The following is a 22,669-nucleotide window of genomic DNA, read 5'->3' on the forward strand; positions in this document are numbered from 1 at the left end:
AAGCACATTTTCCTACTTTTTAAAAAGTTTTTCTTTCCTCTATTGCTATATTAAAAATAAACATGAAACAATGTCAAAAGTACAAAAAAATCCTTCTACCAGTTAAATAATGTTAGATGTTACTTGTAATAATAGTAGGTTTAAAAATTGGACAGAAGTGTAATGATTTTTAAATCATTATAAATATTATCTCAAAATCTTAAAGTTAAAAGTAAACGAAGACTACATAGGATCATAGATTAATTTTACATAACTAGTAACTAATCCTTGTACTGCATGAGGAAGCTTTGTTGACCATGTGGTTGCTATTATTGACAGTGATATTTATCTGCATTTGTTGTTTGCCTTGGCAACCAGTGTACTTTACAGGAGGAGAACTGAAAACTTGGAAATGGAATTGATGTTGAGTAATCCCTATAAGGACTGAATCCTGCAAGGTACTTAGCCCTCTCAATTTCCCATTCATATAAAAACAGAAGTCAAAGGGATTCAGTACCTTGCAGGGTTAGGCCCTTAAATCCTAACACCTGGAACAAAGTAGATATTATGTTGAAAGGATCATGTAGCAGGATACACAGTCATAACGAAAGCAGTACATACAGCATCCCTTGAATGCATTGAGGCACTAACCCTGAGGCACACTAGCTTTCAGTATCCAACAAGATATACATTTCATAAAGACAAGGAGAGGGATTTTCAATAGCACACCATGTTGGCCTAATTTTGCTCCCATGGAAGTCAATGGTGTTTTACCATTGGCTTCCATGGAAGCAGATTTAGGGCAACATGAAGCACTTTAGAAAATCTCATTCAACTATTTTAGTGTTATTTGTTACTTTTACAATTCTTTAAAATTTTAAATGTACATGTTAGCAGTTGAATGGTGACAGATCAACAGCCATGGAGACTTAATGTCCTATATGTATACCCAAAACAGTCACAGTGTTCCACCCATGTCCTCACCCTTGAACGGGGTTGGCCACCTTTAAGTGTACAAGAATAGGTGAAAAAAGAAAAGGAGTACTTGGGGCACCTTAGAGACTAACCAATTTATTTGAGCATAAGCTTTCATGAGCTACAGCTCACTTCATTGGATGCATAAAGTGGAAAGTACAGTGAGGAGATTTTATATACACACAGACCATGAAAAAATATACATTGTAAGGAGAGTGATCACTTAAGATGAGCTATTACCAGGGGTGGGGGGAGAGAAAACCTTTTGAAGTGATGATGAAGGTGGGCCATTTCCAGCACATTTCCAGGAGTTAATAAGAACGTCTGAGGAACAGTGGCGGGGGGGAGGAATAAACAAGGGGAAATAGTTTTACTTAGTATAATGACTCAACCACTCCCAGTCTCTATTCAAGCCTAAGTTAATTGTATCCAATTTGCAAATTAATTCCAATTCAGCAGTCTCTAGTTGGAGTCTGTTTTCAAAGTTTTTTTGTTGAAGGATAGTCACTTTAAGGTCAGAAATCGTGTGACCAGAGAGATTGAAGTGTTCTCCGACTGGTTTATGAATGTTATAATTCTTGACATCTAATTTGTGTCCATTTATTCGTTTACGTAGAGACTGTCCAGTTTGCCCAATGTACATGGCAGAGGGGCATTGCTGGCACATGATGGCATGTATCACATTGGTAGATGTGCAGGTGAACAAGCCCCTGATAGTGTGGCTGATGTGATTAGGCCCTATGATGGTGTCCCCTGAATAGATATGTGGGCACAGTTGGCAACGGGCTTTGTTGCAAGGATAGGTTCGTGGGTTAGTGGTTCTGTGGTGTGGTGCGTGGTTGCTGGTGAGTATTTGCTTCAGGTTGGGGGGCTGTCTGTAGGCAAGGATTGGCCTGTCTCCCAAGATTTGTGAGAGTGATGGGTCATCCTTCAGGATAGGTTGTAGATCCTTGATAATGCGTTGGAGACGTTTTAGTTGGGGGCTGAAGGTGATGGCTATAGGCGTTCTGTTATTTTCTTTGTTAGGCCTGTCCTGTATTAGGTGACTTCTGGGTAGTCTTCTGGCTCTGTCAGTCTGTTTCTTCACTTCAGCAGGTGAGTATTGTAGTTGTAAGAATGCTTGATAGAGATCTTGTAGGTGTTTTTCTCTGTCTGAGGGGTTGGAGCAAATGCGGTTGTATCGTAGAACTTGGCTGTAGACAATGGATTGTGTGGTGTGGTCTGGGTGAAACCTAGAGGCATGTAGGTAGGAATAGCGGTCAGTAGGTTTCCGGTTTATGTGACCATCGTTTATTAGCACTGTAGTGTCCAGGAAGTGGATCTCTTGTGTGGACTGGTCCAGGCTGAGGTTGATGGTGGGATGGAAATTGTTGAAATCATGGTGGAATTCCTCAAGGGCTTCTTTTCCATGGGTCCAGATGATGAAGATGTCATCAATATAGCACAAGTAGAGTAGGGGCATTAGGGGACGAGAGCTGAGGAAGAGTTGTTCTAAGTCAGCCATAAAAATGTTGGCATACTGTGGGGCCATGCAGGTACCCATAGCAGTGCCACTGATTTGAATGTATACATTGTCCCCAAATGTGAAATAGTTATGGGTGAGGACAAAGTCACAAAGTTCAGCCACCAGGTTTGCCGTGACATTATCGGGAATAGTGTTCCTGATGGCTTGTAGCCAACTGTGCCCACATATCTATTCAGGGGACACCATCATAGGGTATATTTTTTCATGGTCTGTGTGTATAGAAAATCTCCTCACTGTACTTTCCACTTTATGCATCCAATGAAGTGAGCTGTAGCTCATGAAAGCTTATGCTCAAATAAATTGGTTAGTCTCTAAAGTGCCACAAGTACTCCTTTTCTTTTTGCGAATACAGACTATCACGGCTGCTACTCGGATACCTGTCAAAGAATAGATGAAGTTCATTCTCCATGACCATTCTGGTAAGGATTACCAGTTGTGATGATATATGATATTTTTGTTTGTTTACTTTCTCTCTTCTTTAGAATTTGACTGAGACCACCAAACTCATTTCCCATATTCCACTGAGCAGCCATCAGGAAAAAATACAACTTTTGGTTACTACATGCTGCTTAACAATGTCTTCCTTTACAGGCGAGGAATCAAAGTGGAGCTCATGCCCTCCTTATATTGAGAACTATAGTCTTGGGCCCTAAACAAATAAGGCAGGCCTCTGGATCATGCCCCATACTCTTTCTACCACCTTCCTCTAGCCTACTTCTGTCATCTCTCTTTCCCGTATAGCCAACCCTGTCCCTAAGTTTCTTTAGCACAGGGGTAAAGACGCAGTTCCTTAGGGTTTCTTCCCTCTTGGTACAGAGTAAATAAAATACACAATAAAGCTCCCTTTCCTCAACGTTCAGTGGTAGGCCAGGTCACAGTCATTCCAAAAGACACCCCTCAAAGGATGGCTTTCCTGTCTTCTCATACTGGTCTGGCTGTCTAGCCACGTCTATATCCAGGAGCTTCCAGGTGTGTGACCTTGATTTACACAAATAGCCCCCAGCTGTCTTCCTATTTCTCTTTTAATATTGTTCAGGCTAGTTCCCTGGAGAGCTCATGAGCTGTAGGCATGTCTGATCTTTACATCTTCACCCTCTTCTTTCCACAAAAAGACTCTGGTCTCCCTGGCAGGGTTTAGACCACACTGTTACCCCTGCTTGGATTTCAACTTGTGTTTTAGAGACAAAAGGTGTGAGTATTTACAGTTTGACAAAATTTTCACAAATTGAGTAGGACTGTCAGTCAGCAGGTGTGCTTGCAGATTGCACTATGCTGTCATAATTGGTTGATTTGCTGGCATTCGATTCCTTCACATTCAATGCTTCTTTTGCAGAAGTGCAAATTAAATAACCCGGCCACAAAATACACAGCACATGGCTTCAGAGTCTTCCAAAAATGATATTCTCTCATCCAAGGCGCTGAATCACTATTACAGGCTACAGTGCCCATTCATTAGAGCCTGTGGGTTTATAAGGGCTACTAAATTTAAGAAATAACAATAGATACAGCACAAAGTAATTCAGCTGTAACCAGCTGGCGAATCTTTTGAGCTAGATTGTGGCATTTAGCCACAGTCCTAAGTAAGGGACAGTATGCAGTTGCACTGGCTGAGTATGAGCTTGGGGAGACATTGTGCCTCATCATTCTCTGGTATGTAGCACAGAGCAGAATGCACCACACTCTTCAGACCAGTGCAGAGAAGAGGTAGGGTCATGGACCTGCCCTCACTTTATCTATCTTTCTGCTTTCAGGTAATATGTACCTCTTGGGGAGCATATGGGGAGTAGTTCTTGGCCTTCGCATGATGCCCAAGAGAGAGAAGGTTTTGCACCCGTCCTCCTTCCAGAGACACATGTACCTGAATGAGGGTCAGGGACTATCGGACTCTTCATTTTAAAAATTTTTTTCTGAATGTACTTTAAGAATATTTTAAAAAATTAACAATACAGTTAATATAGGACTGATTGCTGCAAACCTTCTCTCATGTGAGAGAGGACTACTCCCTGTAGGAAAGATTTGTAGGATCTGGCCCAAATTTCCAAAGATTAATACCATATGCACACTAAATATCTACAGGGGTTGATGTTTATTAGTACTGTATTAATAGATATAAATATTTAATAGTTACGATGTTAATTTTCTAGATAACAGGTGCATTTAGTTTCTCTAAGGACTTTATTGCCTTTATGTTATGCCCAGGTTTGCTGTTTGTTTTTTGTTAAACACCAACATTGTACTCAACACCATTCAAGACACCAAAGAAAACATGTTTTGTGCCCTGAGGAGCTTACACAGTAAAGGTCCAAACCTGGAAACACTTAGTACTGAGTGTAGACTATAATTTCAGTGGGACTACTCAAGTTAAAAGCAGTTATTTGTCATGTCCAGTAGAAAGTGTTTGTAGCATCTGGCCTCAAATAGATAACACAGAAAATACATGGAGACCCAGAAGAGGTTGTCTTACTTTTTAAAAAGCAATGCATTTGGTGATGGGTGATTACCTTTTTTTTATTATTAACGTTCACATTTGGGGGAGTCAGAGGAGAAGTGTGAGTTAAATGTTGATTTTGTTTTGATTTTTGTGAACTATAAATATATGAATATATTCTGGCTTCAATTTCTTAGCATTTAGTACAGGACATGGTGAAGGATGTACTGGTCATCTGCAGTATACAATGGTAATCCACCAATTATTAATAAGCTTCCTAGGTAATTTTGATTTTCTTATTTTCTTTCTTATTTAGGGCTAGATTCTGGAACCCTTACTCACATAAATAGGATTTTCTTGTGTAGTTAAATACTGTTCAGCATGAGTAAGGGTTATAGATCTGACTTTCGATAATGTGACTCTTCTAGATGTTCATTTTCCTTAAAGTGCTTCTTTAAAAATTTCATATCACTTGCTGTCCAATGTCAGGAACTTTCTCAACCTTTTCAGTAAAAAAGGACCCTGTCTCTTAAGTTCTTCCCGTTGACTTCAGCTGGAGTTCCATGTGAAGTGGGCTTGCAGGATTGGATTCAAAGTTCTTCTGCACATGTCCCAAGTAGTAACAATACAATAGTTTCAAGTTCTAAACATTTTCTATAATTTTGTTTCACCATGTATTTTAGAGAAACAAAACAGATGATGTGATATAAAGATTTTTATCATTATTGGTGATGTCATTCCAAACTCAGACTAATAATAATAATAATAATATTCACACAGTCACATTATGTTATATACATATAAGGTTATACAGTTGTGCCAAGTTTAAATTTGGCCATATTTTCTGTCTGCACAATCTGCAGACAGGATTTTTTTGTTTATGTTCCCAACATTATATTTTTGAAGATGCAAATTTAGAGAGTTTTTTTTGAAAATTTGACCCACAATGTTGTGAATATGTCCATGGTTACAAACTGAAGAAAGATGGGAAAAATACCCAAAGATCTATTTCTGAATTTTTGTCCATAAATGATATTGTCTGCATGAAATTTGCTTACAAAAAAGGGTGATCTAAATTGCCTTAAAGTATAGGGCTCTGGCAGAGCTTTCCTGCAGTTAATGCTATTAATAGAGGAACAATTTCTCTATAACATTGCATTTACTGTGACCTCTAAAGGAAATAACTATGTAGCATTTATTTTGGTATATCATACAGTATTAAAACTGTTTTAATCTGAACATTTAGAGATAATTCACTTTAATTCTGGAGACCTGAGTAGCTAAAGAGAAGACTCCACAATGCTACTGCTTCAGTAGTAATATAAGAAAAATCTCCCACAGCTGGAAAATTACAGGCTGTGTGGAGGTGTTGAAATGCCTCCAGCTCCAAATTCTGAATTGGCAGTAAGCCAGTCACTGTGAGTAGTTCTCATTTAAAGGGGAAGGCACTCCTTTTCTTTAAGTTTCTTATTCACAAAGCTGATGGTATTTTGTCATAGTATCTGTTGATTAAGATGTACAGTTAAATTCCATTTTGCTGAATTTCAGGAAGCAAATCACTGTCCTTCAGCCAGGTAATGCCTTTGTTTCTCTAAGATTTTGTTGGAATTGTGCAAGTAATGTGATTAGCATGTGAGCCTTCGAAGAATTATTAAACAAATCACTAACACACACATAATCAACATTAGACACATTAGTGTTATTGCTTGAAATAAAATAATGAAATATTGATGTTTGATTTTTCAAAAACAACAACAAAGCAATAAACCACGTCCATCACAAAATAACTAATCATTTAATGTAAACCTATTCATGGTAACTGAGTTAATAACATCCTTTCATTCAGTTTTAAATAAAGGTTTAAAAACATGTTTTGGAAACTTTGTAAAATTGTACTTAAATTGTCATTTTAAATTTTCTGTTCTCTAATCTAGTTCACCCTAATTTTGAAGGTTTTAAGAAAAAGATTTGGATATAGCTGTGAGTGTTGAAACTGACTAACATAACTGTGTTTGTGGACAATGTTTTTAAACCAGGGAACACTTGTGCAGATGAGACACTTAATGAGACCTCCTGCCTTCTACTGGAGCATCGTGTATTTAAAAGTGATATGATAATTAGCCATACAAATGGGTTGTAATACTTTTAAGAATGTCATCCTAATTTCAGTTAGGGAAGTAGCCTAGTTATCTTAATAGATGTATTAAAAAAACCCAAAATATTAATGCACTTCTCAAGTTGGATGTTATTGTAAACTGTAGTTGCATTCTTGGTAAAATTACAGTCTATATTCTTGAGATAGGGTAGAAAGAAAGAGGGAATGAGAGAGGATGAGAAAAGGAGAAGAGTTGGATAGCCAACGTGCAAACTCTTTTTCATGTATGTTATTTTTCTATATCTTATTTGTCAAACTATTTCTATTAGAGTTTGGACTAATTTGGCTCCAAAACAGTTTCTAGATGTCAATAAAACAGTCTGTTGTTCTGAAGATTAATTGTCAACCTTTAATTTGATAACATTTTAATTAATATTCTAGTCTATACAGTAGTCATGTTGTGGAATTTCAGTGTGCTTTGTTTGTATTTCAATGTGGTATTCTGAAAGATCAGAAGATGAAAAAAATAATAAAAATGAATATTGTAAAATAAAGTTTTAAATTACAATCAACATTCTTAAGCCTGCTGCTGTGAGAGGAAAGTGACATAATGGAGGTAAAGTCGCAATATTAAAACAAAAAAACTTCAAAAACAGACTCCAACGAGAGACTACTGAATGGGAATTAATTTGCAAACTGAACACCATTAAATTAGGCTTGAGAAAAGACTAGGAGTGGATGTGTCATTACACAAAGTAAAACTATTTCCCCATGTTTATTCCTCCCCCACCCCACTGTTCCTCACACATTCTTGTAAACTGAAGTGAGCTGTAGCTCACGAAAGCTTGTGCTCAAATAAATTTGTTAGTCTCTAAGGTGGCACAAGTACTCCCTTTCTTTTTGCGAATACAGACTAACACATCTGCTACTCTGAAACCTGCTGGAAATGGCCCACCTTGACTATAACTACAAAAGGTTTTTTTTCTCTCCTGCTGGTAATACCTCCCCTTATCTGATCACTCTCGTTACAGTGTGTATGGTAACGCCCATTGTTTCATGTTCTCTGTGTATATAAAATCTCCCTACTGCATTTTCCACTGCATGCATCCGATGAATTGAGCTGTAGCTCACGAAAACTTATGCTCACATAAATTTGTTAGTCTCTAAGGTGCCATTAGTACTCCTTTTCTTAGATCAAATCTAAGAGTCCCCTGACCTGCCTCCCATACAAGAGATCAAAGGGAGCAAACCCTGTGGATTGTTGGGGTACGCTATACGTGAACAGTAAATATGGGAGCAACACATCCCAGTCACCCTCATGCCTGGAAACATGCATTCTAAGCATAGCTTTTAGAGTTCCATTGAACCTTTCTACAAGTCCACTAATTTCAGGGTGGTAGAGTGCAGCTTTCAAATGCTTTACCCCACACAACTCCCATAACATCTCAAAAACTACAGATATAAAATTAGTACCACAGTCTGTTAAAATTTCTTTGAGAAAGCTTACTTTGCTAAAGATAGTGAACAAAGCTGTGGCCATGGTCTCAGCTTCAAAGTTAGACAATGCTATGCCTTAGGATACCTAGTAGCAAAATCTACTACCACAAGAATATATTTCTTTGCATTCCTGGAAGGTTTAGGTCCAACAATATCTGCAGACACTCTGGCAAATGCCTCTCCTTTAATGGGTAAAGGCTGCAAGGATACTTTTCTAGGTCCCTTAAATCCTTTGCGTTTCTGACACAAGTCACAGCTCCTACAGTAGGCCCTCACTGAGTCATACATAAGTGGCCAATGGGAGTTTTGCTTCAACCTGTCACATGTTCTTTCTATTCCCAAATGACCTGCAAAATGGTCCGTCGTCGTGGGCTAACTGGAGCAGATCTCTCCTATATCCTTAAGGTTTAACTATTTGCTGACACACTTCATCAGGAATCCTCTTTTTCCCTAAATAATAGGGCTGTTGATTAATCACAGTTAACTCATGCAATCAACTCAAAAAAATTAATCGTGAATAAAAAAATTAGTCGTGATTAATCATAGTTTTAATTGCACTGTTAAAGAATAGAATATCAATTGAAATTTATTAAGTATTTTGGCTGTTTTTCTACATTTTCATATATATTGTATTCTGTGTTGTAATTGACATCAAAGTATATATTTTTGATTATAAATATTTGCACTGTAAAAATGATAGAGAAAAGAAATAGTATTTTTCAGTTCACTTCATACAAGTGCTATAGTGCATTCTCTTTGTCGTGAAAGTGCAACTTACAAAAGTAGAAATTTTTTTTGTTACATAACTGCACTCAAAAGCAAAACAATGTAAAGCCTACAAGTCCATTCAGTCCTACTTCTTGTTCAGCCAATCGCTCAGACAAGCAAGTTTGTTTACATTTACAGGAGATAATGCTGCCCTTCTTATTTATAATGTCACCAGAAAGTGAGAACAGGCATTTGCATGGCACATTTGTAGCCAGCATTGCAAGGTATTTACATGCCAGATATGCTAAACATTCGTATGCCCCTTCATGCTTCAGCCACCATTCCAGAGGATATACTTCCATGCTGATGACTCTCATTTAAAAAAATAATGCGTTAATTAAATTTGTGACTGGACTCCTTGAGGGAGAATTGTATGTTCCCTGCTCTGTTTTAGTATCATTCTGCTATATATTTCATGTTATAGCAGTCTTGGATGATGACCCAGCACATGTTGTTCATTTTAAGAACACTTTCACTACAGATTTGACAAAATTCAAAGAAGGTACCAATGTGAGATTTCTAAAGATAGCAACAGCACTTGACCCAAGGTTTAAGAACCTGAAGTGCCTTCCAAAATCTGAGAGGGACAAGGTGTGGAGCATGCTTTCAGAAGTCTTAAAAGAGCAACACTCTGATGTGGAAACTACAGAACCCAAACCATCAAAAAGAAAAACAACCTTCTGCTGGTGGCATCTAACTCAGATAATGAAAATGAACGGACATAGATCTTCACTGCTTTGGATTGTTATCGAGCAGAACCCGTCATCAGCATGTCCTCTGGAATGGTGGTTGAAGAATGAAGGCACATATGAATCTTTAGCGTATCTGGCATGTAAATATCTTGTGACGCCAGCTACAACAGTGCCATGTGAATGCCTGATCTCTCTTTCAGCTGACATTGTAAACAAGAAGTGGGCAGCAAATATAAACAAACTTGTTTGTCTGAGCAATTAGCTGACAAAGAAGTAGACTGAGTGGACTTTGTAGGCTCTAAAATTTTACATTGTTTTATTTTTGAAGGCAGTTATTTTTGTACATAATTCTACATTTGTAAGTTGAACTTTCATGATAAAGAGATTGCACTACAGTACTTGTATTAGGTGAATTGAAAAAATACTATTTCCTTTATCATTTTTACAGTTCAAATATTTGTAATCAAAAATAAGAATAGAAAGTGAGCACTGTACACTTTGTATTCTGTGTTGTAATAGAAATCAATATATTTGAAAATGTAGAAGACATTAAAATATTTAAATAAATGGTATTCTATTATTGTTTAACAGTGCAATTAATTGTGTGATTAATTATTTTTCGTCACTTGATAGCCCGACTAAATAATATTCCCTCTTTCACAAAAGATCTTACCCATCCTTCCACAGTTGGGGGCATTATTCTGTGCATTAGCCCTGGCCTGCTTTAATTAAATATCACTCTGTTGAGCCACAATACATTTCTTCTGAGTTTTACTTGAATCTAGAATTACCCTTGGTGCATCCATTTGCCTGCGTTGAGCCTTTTCCTCAGCAGTGCATCCTGCTGTTCCATGCATCTCCTATACTCCTGCTTTTCCATCTCAGCAATGTCACTGTCCCTGAGCAAATTTTTCAGTTCTTGATCTGGGGCTTTCTTCTTAAAGGATAACTCCCTTTGTAAGCACAAATCTTCAAGGGCTTTTCTGTCAAGACCCTCATATGTTCATGGCTCACTCATTGTAACTAATCTTTAACCCAGGGGTGGGCAAACTTTTTGGCCCGAGTGCCACATTGGGGTGTGAAATTGTATGGAGGGCCAGGTAGGGAAGGCTGTGCCTCCCCAAACAGCCTGCTCCCCGCCCCCTATTTGCCCCCTCCCACTTGCCACCCCCTTACTGCCCCCCTCAGAACCTCTGACCCATCCAGCCCCCCCTGCTCCTTGTCCCCTGACTGCCCTCTCCCAGGACCCCCCCGCCCCAAACCGCCCCCCCGGGACTCCACCCCCTATCCAACACCCCCCACTCCGTATCCCCTGACTGCCCCTTATCCAACACCCTCCCCCCTGCCGCCCCCTTACCATGCCGCTCAGAGCCGCAGGAGCTTGCAGCCCTGCTGCCCGCGCAGTGGTATAGCTGCGGGGGAGGCGGGACAGTAGGGGAGGGGCCGGGGGCTAGCCTCCCCAACCAGGAGCTCAAGGGCCGGGCAGGAAGGTCCCATGGGCCAAATGTGGCCCGCAGGCCGTAGTTTGCCCACCTCTGCTTTAACCCTTAAAACTCTCAATATCAAAATCAAATTTTGATTAGCATGGGGGTTCTGATCCAAACCCAATTAACCTGTGGTAATATGTGTCCTAACCAGACTACACCAAATGTGTCTGTGTGACTGCATGAGCCACACTGAGAATGCCACACTCAGGGAATACTGCAAGGAATACGGTAGGCAATCCCCCAAACTGGTGGTTTATTCTATAATTAGATTCACCAAGCCAGTAACAAATCTGTAGTACCATAGACTACAGACTTGTAGACTACAAGAAGCCAGACAGAGTCCCCTTCAGGCATTCCAGCCCATGGCTCCCATCTAGACAACCAAGTCTAATATAGTGAGGGGTTACTGAAAACTGTGTTCACCATACTTAAACTTATACCTATCCCAAAATATCGGACACTTACCCTCAGGTCAATATGAATTTCAGATCTTACCCAAATATCACACTGTCAGCCAATCCTTAGTAAACTAACTAAAATTATTAATAAAGGAAAATAAGAGAGTTATTAATGGCTAAGAAATCATACATATACAAGTGATTTTCAGTGTTCATATAGCAGTGATGTTATATATGCTGGTTTGAAAAGTTTCTTTGAAATTATTCCAACAGGTCTAAATCCAAAAGAAGCTTATATGTAAAGTGTATTAAAGTCTTTCCATACTATTTTCCAGGGTATTCAAAATAAATATTTGGAAGATCTTAGACCACAGTTTAAACTTTCCCTGTTCAAAGTTCAGCAGACTAGAGATGCAGGATGAGGCCCGAGGTTCCTTTTTTTTATAGCTGAAGCTGAACCTGAAGCTTGCTGGCAAGTGACAGGCAACTTCACCATGTGGACTGGGAAGAAAAATCTGTGATCTTTATTCAATGGGCCATTCAAAGATAATGCCCTTTGCAAGAGCCATTTAAACTACTAAAATCGTTTACAGATGTTTCACAATCATAAGTTTCAAAGAGACATGAGGACAATAACATTATTACTTACAAAGCTTCACTTAAATGTTAATATCCCTCTTGATCTAGAGACAATTGAGTATAGTAATAATAGTATTACAAGACATGAAAAAGAATTAGCATCTACAAGCTAATTTGGTTTCTTCTAACAGGACATAGGTAAACCACAGACAAATACACTTAGCAGCTATTTTTTATCCTTATCAATACAAAGGGAATGAGTTGGGGATTGCTAGCCTAATTAAGATTTCTTTGATAACCATACATAAGTGGATTGTCTTGATTACAACTGCAATGCCTCTTGAAGCTGAAGCTTGCTGGCAAGCTGCTGGATCCCCCATCATCTCAGGCATTGGCACCCTAACAGCAGGATTGTCTGGCTGTGTAGACTCCCTCCTCAGGCCCTACGCTACCAGCACTCCCAGCTACCTTCGAGACACCACTGACTTCCTGAGGAAACTACAATCCGTCGGTGATCTTCCTGAAAACACCATCCTGGCCACTCTGGATGTAGAAGCCCTCTACACCAACATTCCACACAAAGATGGACTACAAGCCGTCAGGAACAGTATCCCCGATAATGTCATGGCAAACCTGGTGGCTGAACTTTGTGACTTTGTCCTCACCCATAACTATTTCACATTTGGGGACAATGTAAACCTTCAAATCAGCGGCACTGCTATGGGTACCCGCATGGCCCCACAGTATGCCTACATTTTTATGGCTGACTTAGAACAATGCTTCCTCAGCTCTCGTCCCCTAATGCCCCTACTCTACTTGTGCTATATTAATGACATCTTCATCATCTGGACCCATGGAAAAGAAGCCCTTGAGGAATTCCACCATGATTTCAACAATTTCCATCCCTCCATCAACCTCAGCCTGGTCCAGTCCACACACAAGATTCACTTCCTGGACACTACAGTGCTAATAAACGATGGTCACATAAACACCACCCTATACCGGAAACCTACTGACCGCTATTCCTACCTACATGCCTCCGGCTTTCACTCAGACCACACCACACGATCCATCGTCTACAGCCAAGCTCTACGATACAACCGCATTTGCTCCAACCCCTCAGACAGAGACAAACACCTACAAGATCTCTATCAAGCATTCTTACAACTACAATACTCACCTGCGGAAGTGAAGAAACAGATTGACGGAGCCAGAAGAGTACCCAGAAGTCACCTACTACAGGACAGGCCCAACAAAGAAAATAACAGAACGCCACTAGCCATCACCTTCAGCCCCCAACTAAAATCTCTCCAACGCATCATCAAGGATCTACAACCTATCCTGAAGGACAACCCATCACTCTCACAAATCTTGGGAGACAGGCCAATCCTTGCCTACAGACAGCCCCCCAACCTGAAGCAAATATTCACCAGCAACCACACACCACACCACAGAACCACTAACCCACGAACCTATCCTTGCAACAAAGCCCGTTGCCAACTGTGTCCACGTATCTATTCAGGGGACACCATCATAGGGCCTAATCACATCAGCCACACTATCAGAGGCTCATTCATCTGCACATCTACCAATGTGATATATGCCACCATGTGCCAGCAATGCCCCTCTGCCATGTACATTGGGCAAACTGGACAGTCTCTACGTAAAAGAATAAATGGACACAAATCAGATGTCAAGAATTATAACATTCATAAACCAGTCGGAGAACACTTCAGTCTCTCTGGTCACTCGATCTCTGACCTAAAAGTCGCAATATTACAACAAAAAGACTTTGAAAACAGACTCCAACGAGAGACTGATGAATTGGAATTAATTTGCAAACTGGATACAATTAACCCAGGCTTGAATAGAGACTGGGAGTGGATGAGTCATTACACAAAGTAAAACTATTTCCCCATGTTTATTCCCCCCCCCGCCCCCCCCCCGTTCCTCAGACATTCTTGTTAACTGCTGGAAATGACCTACCTTGATTATCACTACAAGAGATTTTCTTCCCCCCCCCACACACTCTCCTGCTGGTAATAGCTCATCTTAAGTGATCACTCTCCTTATAGTGTGTATGATAACACCCATTTTTCATGTTCTGTGTGTATATAAATCTCCTCACTGTATTTTCCACTGAATGCATCCGATGAAGTGAGCTGTAGCTCACGAAAGCTTATGCTCAAATAAGTTAGTTAGTCTCTAAGGTGCCACAAGTACTCCTTTTCTTTTTGCGAATACAGACTAACACGGCTGCTACTCTGAATCTTGTTAAGTTGTTATAGATCAGACACGATTGACTTGTCTGCCAGTAACACAAATGTATTTGACTTGCTGGGCACTAACAAATTAATTCTGATGATCATCTAATACCTTCTTGAATGTTTCTACTGATGCACCATACTGTTTTCTATACACAGAAAAAAGAAAATCTTTCCTGTAACACAGTGTTTCCCAAACTTGGGACACCACTTGTTCAGGGAAACCCCTGGTGGGCCGGGCCGGTTTGTTTACCTGCTGCATCCGCAGGTTCAGCCAATCACGGCTCCCACTGGCCACGGTTCGCTGTGCCTGGCAAATGGGGGCTGTGGGAAGCGGCAGCCAGTATGTCCCTCGGCCCGCACCACTTTCCCCAACCCCCATTGGCCGGGCACAGCGAACTGCAGGCAGTGGGAGCTGCGATCGGCCGAACCTGCGGATGCGGCAGGTAAACAAACTGGCCGGGCCTGCCAGGGGCTTTCCCTGAACAAGCGGCGTCCCAAGTTTGGGAAACACTGCTGTAACATGTTCCAGTGTTTCAATGCAGACATTCTAGACTCCAGTGAATGTAACCACAATAATTACATATGTTCAAAAACCAGCAGGAGAACGCTTCAATCTCTCTGGTCACTCAATAACAGACCTAAAAGTGGCAATTCTTCAACAAAAAAAACTTCAAAAACAGACTCCAACGTGAAGCTGCAAAACTGGAATTAATTTGCAAACTGGATACCATCAGATTAGGCCTGAATAGAGACTGGGAGTGGTTGGGTCACTACAAAACCTAAACTTAATTTCCCCAATACTAATTTCTCCCTACTGTAACGAACACCTTCTTGTCAACTGTCTGTAATGGGCCACTCTCTTACCACTTCAAAAGTTATTTTTCCTCCCTTGGTATCCTGCTGTTAATTGATATATCTTGTTAGACTGACCTCACACTTTGTAAAGCAACCCTCATCCTTTCATGTATTTATACCTGCTCCTGTATTTTCACTCCATGCATCTGATGAAGTGGGTTCTAACCACGAAAGCTTATGCCCAAATAAATTTGTTAGTCTCTACGCTGCCACAAGGACTCCTCGTTATTTTTGCTGATACAGACTAACACGGCTACCACTCTGAAATTTGTTTCCAGTTTATTGTAGAAACTTTTACCAGGTAGATATCTGTTTTTTAAAGGCATGTGGTATTCATTTAACAGAATAGAGTTAACTTGGATTAGTTGTCTGTAGCTGAATATAGCAACTAATTTGTGTTTGTTCCTCAGAAAATGTTAAATGTTGTTAGGTGAAATTAGAAATTATAGTGGAACCCTTGAAGATCTTTTCAGCTCTAACTGCTGCAATAATAGTTTGACTCTTACTTCAGTACTCTGTGGAACATTTGGTACCACTTAGAAACAAAACTGTACAATTACAGTTACAAAACTATAAATTCAAACCAAAACAAAAAAATGATTGAGATCATTATATTTGCTAAATGGATGCTTATTTAATCCAGCTTGTATTTTTAAATAAAGAAACTTTTACCCTTACCAGAATGATCATCTGGACAGGATATGGTATATAAAAGTATTTTAGGTAATTAAGACTTGTATGCATTACTTTTTTAAAACATTTATTCATATTATGAATTAAAGGAAAATGCATTGCAAACAAATTGTGGTCATGCCCCAAGGAAGCTGCTTGTGTGCTTTGTGTGCCTATGTATGATTGGGCTTTTTAGCCATTTAAAACAAGTTTTGATTTGTTCAGCATAACAGATTATAAAACTTTGAAGTAGCAATGGTTAGTATGAGTTACAGCTTTTAACTCGGTGGTTGTCAATAGATGGCCAGGTGTCCTCTGTTCTTTATCAGATGGGAGATTCCAGCATTTTCGGAGTCTCTTTCAACAACTCATGCCCCTGCTGGATAGATCTTGTATTTCCATTCCATTTCCTTCCTTCACTGTTTCTTTATCCCATTCTCCACCCTTGGATCTTCTGTAATTTCTTTTCTCCCTTTCCCACCCATGTGTGTGTCATAAGGGTATCTGTTTCAGTTGAAAAAGTTTATAAGTATACTCTAACCTAGTTTTCCCTGTGGTGGTGACATCTGTTTAATCCTGGCTGATAGTATGGAAATGAAAATTATATTTTTAAACACAAAATGATAAGTTTATGTCATAATATACAGATTTTAGTTTAGTTTCCATACTTAATATTTTCCACCATCCTAACTTCCTCCTCCTCCTCCCAATCTCTTCTGCTGTCTTTCCCGCTTGTCTATGACATCTTAAGAAAGGAGCATGTTATTAAGCTGTTCTACTAAGGTTCATCTTTTTATGAACAGTGTGAGCTTGAGGTCAGCTCATATTATACAATTTTAAATGTATGTATTTTTGTAAGGTCTTATCAAGATATCCAAGGAAAAAGTTTGACTGTGCAGACTGTGGTCAAGGTGTACTGATTGTCTTGCTCGCGTACTGATGGTGTGTAATGGTGAAAAGAGAAAGCAGCAGTTTGATTAAGAGAGATATCTTAATATCTAGTATTTATAATGATACTACATTATATCTAGAGTAAAGTTATCATCTGTCTGTTTTATCATCTGCATGCTGTTATCCTAACAAGCCACTCAAAAAAATCTCCGTTAGGGTGGCGCCTTGTCTTTCCAGTTTGAAATAATTTTCCTTTTAAATGATTTATATTTTTTCTAAATATATATGCTTAGAACATTTCACATTAGAAACAGCATATTTGTGATTTTATGTTTATCATGAAAGTTATTCTTTATGTTACTTTAATGTAGTTTTTTGTTGTGTGACTTATCTTCAACTATCTTCTTAAAACTAAAAAAAACCCTTCAGGGTATATGAGTTGTTATATGAATAGTCATTGTCCTCACTATGAAAGCTGTGACCTTGAGGACAGCTTGTAGTATAATACTTAAAATGTGTGTGTTTTTTGTAAGTTCTGGTCAAGACATCCAAGGAACAAGTGTGGTTGCAAATCTTCCAGTCCTGATGCAACAGAATCCTGCAGAGACACTTCGGAGGGTTTTGCCAAAAATCAGAGTAAGTTACTAAATGTGAAGTTATGAATATACCTTTTGTCCTAATAAAATATTGCAAAAAAGGCAACAAGAGAAACAACTGCTTTAGTAAGTATGATTTGAAGATCATGTTGTATCAATATTAATTAGAAGGGGATGTTCCTTATTGATCTTCTACACGAATTCACTGTGTACATGGAACATATATTTTAATTAATTATCACAATTAGTATATTTTTTCCAGAAAAATGTTCTGCATTCTTCTGTAAAAATCTTGGTACTATAAAGTTTACCATTCTCTGCCAGCCTATGGAGAAATCTTTAGCCAATCAGTCTTAATGGTACAATTTGGCAGGCATCATTTCCTCAGCCTCATTCCATCTTCTGTGGGAGAAACATTGAGGTTTTTATGCTACCATCCAGAATTATATATTTTGTGTTTAGTTTTTCAAGGTGTATGTGATGCCCACAAAAGTTTAGTCCGCTATTATTAGTTGTTTGGTGAATTCCCTATGTGCATGGTAGTCAACCAATATGGGTATATGTTAATGGGCAAAAAGGTGTTTGTTAGTTCAATTGAGTTAGCTTAACATGATTGAGAAGCCCCATTAAGATGTGGCTTAACACATTTGTAGCCATGTATGGCTACAACACCGCCAGGTTCCATAGCTTCAAATGCATTGGCCTGCATTTTGCCACTCTTTTCAGTTGAGTTAAACTAACTCAGTTGAACTAGCACTATTAAACAACACATTATTTTTTCCCAACAAGAGAGGGCCTAAGAATTTATTTTGAATGATGGGATGTTTCTGGTGTTTTGTTGGTTCAGTGTGTTGTCATTCAGCTGAAGTTGTAGAGTAAGCCAGAACTTTAATTCAGTTTCACAAAAAGCAAAGAACAAATCTGTTTTAACAGAGCTTTCAGATTAGCCTCTGGTCTCTTAAATGCTGTTCCTTCAAACATATTTCCATCTGTTTTTCTTGCTGAATTTTTCTGCATTATTTGCTTTATTTATTTATTTATAGTCCAACAATAACTAGTCGCTGCTCATCGCTATTTAGACTTTGGGATAGGTAATACTTAAATTGGGCTACTACTGCCTCAGACTCGAAGGAAATATTCAAATCAAAGGGAACTGATTGCTAGCAATAAATAAGTTCTTGCAACAACCTAAGACCAGCAATGCTGATAGTTTGTTAGTCCGGTAAAGAATGCAATAGATAGCAGTATTACTGACTCAGCTCTTTCAAACATCTCAGGCTCTCTCAAGCTCTTGCTGAAATAAACATAGGAGGAGGGGCCAACTTGCTCAGTCTGAAACTGTATACGTTTTGAACCTGATTTAATGTGGCCTAAACAATCTCTCCTGAGGCATATCTTTTTTTAAATTTAAATAATCTGTTAGTATGCACAGTTTTTAGTATCTGTTCTTTAATTGGGGAATTTCAGAGCTCCTTCTAAGAGTCTATTATGACTAAATCCCAGTATAAGTTGTTTGTTTGTTAAGATAACGATCCCACTCTAAGAAAAGTGAATGTATCAGAAGAGGAAAAAGCTGATGATTCAGCCAAAATTTTCACATCATAAAATGTGTTGTTTCAGTTCATGATGGTTCAAAAATGTTTAAGATCAGTTACGAACCTAGAGATTGATCTGTCCTTTACTTACCTGTTTCTGGTGCTTACCTGATGGTTAAGGTGGTGAAGAACGTTGACAGAATGTGAGAGAAAGTAGACCACAGGTCATCTTTGTCTAGATCCAGATTGTACAGCCTCTCACTAAAAAGCAATCTGAATTCGTCTATAATTAGCAGGGTGGGTATGTCTGTACTGGACATAAAGACTGCTGCTGGAAAATTTAGTTCTGAAGAGCTGATTTATGGCATATCTAGTAATTTTTAGGACAGCTTCATTTTCAACATCATTGCAACAGCTCTTTTTCAATGTGTGTAAATTAATGCTTGAGTAAGGTGCCAGACTGAAAGTCCGGGAGACTGAAGTGCTATAGCTATGGAGTGCATTAGTGCCTGGGGGTTAGAAATTAAGTTCCTGCCAGTTTCTTTGACAATATGACTCATCCATCCATGATTTGAAGGGGACCATGTGTAGAAATGAAGTTTCTTCATATCCTTGAAATCTTTGTTTTTAGCTGAATCTGCCAACATATGCATCATTTTGATGGTGATCTTTATGATATGGACAACTGTCCTCTAAGAAATGGATTGAAATTGCTTATTTCAGACAGTTGGAAACAAATTTGGCTCATTACTGACCTGAGCTATATTTGAATCACTGAGCTCCAGTAGATATGAAAAAAGTCATGTTCCATTAAGAACATTCTGAGCAATCCAATCCCAGAAACCTTTAGAAATGAGGTGAAAAAAAGATTGTAACCATTGCAAACTATTTGCTTTCTTGACTTTTTCCTTATATTCTCAGTGACAGGGGTAAGGTAGTGGGTAATATAGGAAGAGTGGCATGGCTGAGGTTCTCAGGTTTTCTTATATTTTCATGGTAGTTTTTTCTGTACAAAAAGAATGTGTTAAAAAGGATTGATGTCACAAGTTGACACTGACCCTTTAAGACGGAACAGGGCCAGTGCACCTGTGCTTCAACAGCTCACTCCAACTGGGTTTAAAAGAGGGCACTTGGACCCAGTGGGGGAGACCCAATGAGAGAGAGACCTGGTGAGTCAGGGCTGCCTGAGAGCAGAGATTGGAGAAACTAGGAAAGGGTTAAGTGAGAGCTTCTTGGGAGAGACAGTTTGTAGAGAGTGAAAATCTCTGTAGGCCCTTTTTGGGAAGATGGAGGAATCAACTAGGGTGAGAGCAGGGAGGATAGTTTGGTGACTGTTCTGGGCTAGAATTGCTAATGCAAGGAGGCTGAGAGCTAGGAGCCAGCAAAAGGGACTAGCCTGCTGGCTTTCCTTTGTCAGAGAGACAGTGATGGGAGGCTGTTAAGGGCGGAGGGCTAGTAGACCAGCAGAGGGGCTAGTTTTCATACCTTCCTAGGCTGAATAGTCAGTACCGCGAGGTGGAAAAGGGCTGACTTGATAGACTGTGATTTAGGCAGAAGAATCATGGGGTTGATCACTCTCAGGATGATGGGCTGGAGGTGTGGGACCCTGGAACAAGGGCAGAAGGAAACTGGAAACAGTACTGTGGACTCACTAGCAAGGAGCTTGGAAAATCACTGTACATTTCTATGTTTTATTTTGGGAATTGGGAGAATGTTTTTTACTGTGAGGGTTCTATGTATTATTGTATGTGTATCTGAGTAAATTATGCCCAAAGATGGGATTTTGCGTGAAGACTGGGAAAGACTGTGTTCTTTTTATGGCCGGACCTAGATAAAACTGAGGCAGGTGCACGTGTCATGCCATGGACTACTGTAGAAGGGTGCTCCGAACAGGGCTGCCTTCTTACAATTGGTTTCTATTCTAGAACAGCTGACCAATTCAAAATAGGATTTATTACCTCTAGAGATGACTGGGTATTAGCAAATGGTCCTTCATTTCTTTTTTTCAACAATAAATTATTTTTCTGTATTTCACTCCTCTCATTATTTTATTTTTGCAGGGACTGGCTATTTATACCAACATACTATGTTTATAGCCTTCCCTTCAGCTTTATCTGGTTTTCAGTCCACCCATTTTATACTTACTGTGTTAACAAAAGTATTCCAGGAAAATATAGAACAGGTAGCAAGATGGTACTCATAACAAATTACTTCTCTCATATTTTATCAAATTGCCCCAGGAAATAGCCTCATAGTATGTCCTCTTTTTTCCAGTCTACTAAAATAAGAGGCTGTTTGAGAGACAAACAATATTTGTTAGAAATTAAAGCAATTTCATTTTGAATCTGTGATGCACATATTCCATCTAGTTCATTCTGAGCTGTTAGATTAAAAGTGCAAGAACAAACATATCAGCAAGCCTCCTGCTCTGTAGTATATGCAATCCAGCAACATGATTACTTGGCAGGTATTGTCCTCTAGGATACTTAAATGCATGCTCCAGTACACCCTTGTCATCAGAAGTGCCTTTGGTTCCATATTGCAGAGATGCTTTTATAATATTGAGCATCATGGGTCAACTTGGTCTTGTCTTCCTGGGCCTTTATAAAAGAGCTGTTTTTCTCTTATTCTTTGAACTGAACAAATGGCCACAGAACAAGATGTGTTCAGAACTGAGGAATAAAATGAACTGACAAATTGTTTAAAAAAAGCTGAGTCAGTTCCATTATCAGATTCAGTGGTGTTAAGGCCAGTTCAATAGACCTTTTTAATAAAAATATGCAAATAGCTTTGGGAAAACAAACAAACAGTCACATGAGGTTGCAAAATTATTGACAATTCATTAACTTTAACCCTAGTTTTTCCACTTACCTGCCACATGAACTTCTAGCCTCCTATTCCAGGCCCCTTTCTAAACTAACGTGCTGACTTGAAGAATTTCTGGAATTTGCTGCTTAAAATACTGAATCCCATTACATCTGAGATATTCTTGATCCTATGATATGCTTTGGTAGACAGAGAATTCTTGAAATGAAGGTGCACTAAAAATCAGCAACCTAGATTTATTTTTTTTCTTAAATTGTGTGACACTCGAAAGTTGAGATTCTCACTTCGATAAAGGTCATTTTCTACCAAAAGTTCATTAAATGTTGTTGGCCTGTTGGTTGCTGGTGGTACTTCTATTGCTTTTATATACTTACTTTCTGGCAATATATAGCAAAAAGGAGATTTTGTTCTTATAAATGTAGGGGTCATAGTGGATAAGCAATTAGCGTGAGCTCCCAATGAAGTGCTGTGGCGAAAATGGCTAATGGGATCTTTTGATGTATAAAGGGGAGTAGTGATTGTACCTCTGTATATGGCATTGGTAAGATTGATAATCAAATACTGCATACCATTCTGATGTCCACATTTTTAGAAGTATGTATAA

At 39.0% G+C, this 22,669-nt stretch overlaps 1 protein-coding gene across 4 annotated transcripts in view; it reads left to right on the forward strand.

Moving 5' to 3' along the window:
- PPP4R4 (protein phosphatase 4 regulatory subunit 4) overlaps positions 1-22,669 on the forward strand; it is a 121,034-nt gene that overhangs the window by 21,657 nt on the left and 76,708 nt on the right. For 2 of the 4 annotated variants that reach the window (XR_014712055.1, XM_084630985.1), the window contains exon 3: positions 17,642-17,744. Coding sequence is in view for 2 of the 4 variants with exons in the window: in XM_084630985.1 (XP_084487111.1) it covers positions 17,642-17,744 (103 nt within the window). In the remaining 2 variants the exon portion in view is untranslated. Of the gene's footprint in view, positions 1-6,455; positions 6,482-17,641; positions 17,745-22,669 lie in introns of those variants that run through there. The other 2 variants (XM_084630986.1, XM_084630987.1) reach the window with 2 other exon arrangements.

This window comes from Lepidochelys olivacea (assembly GCF_965140295.1).
Source record: "Lepidochelys olivacea isolate rLepOli2 genome assembly, chromosome: 6".
Taxonomy (NCBI): Eukaryota; Metazoa; Chordata; order Testudines; family Cheloniidae; genus Lepidochelys; species Lepidochelys olivacea.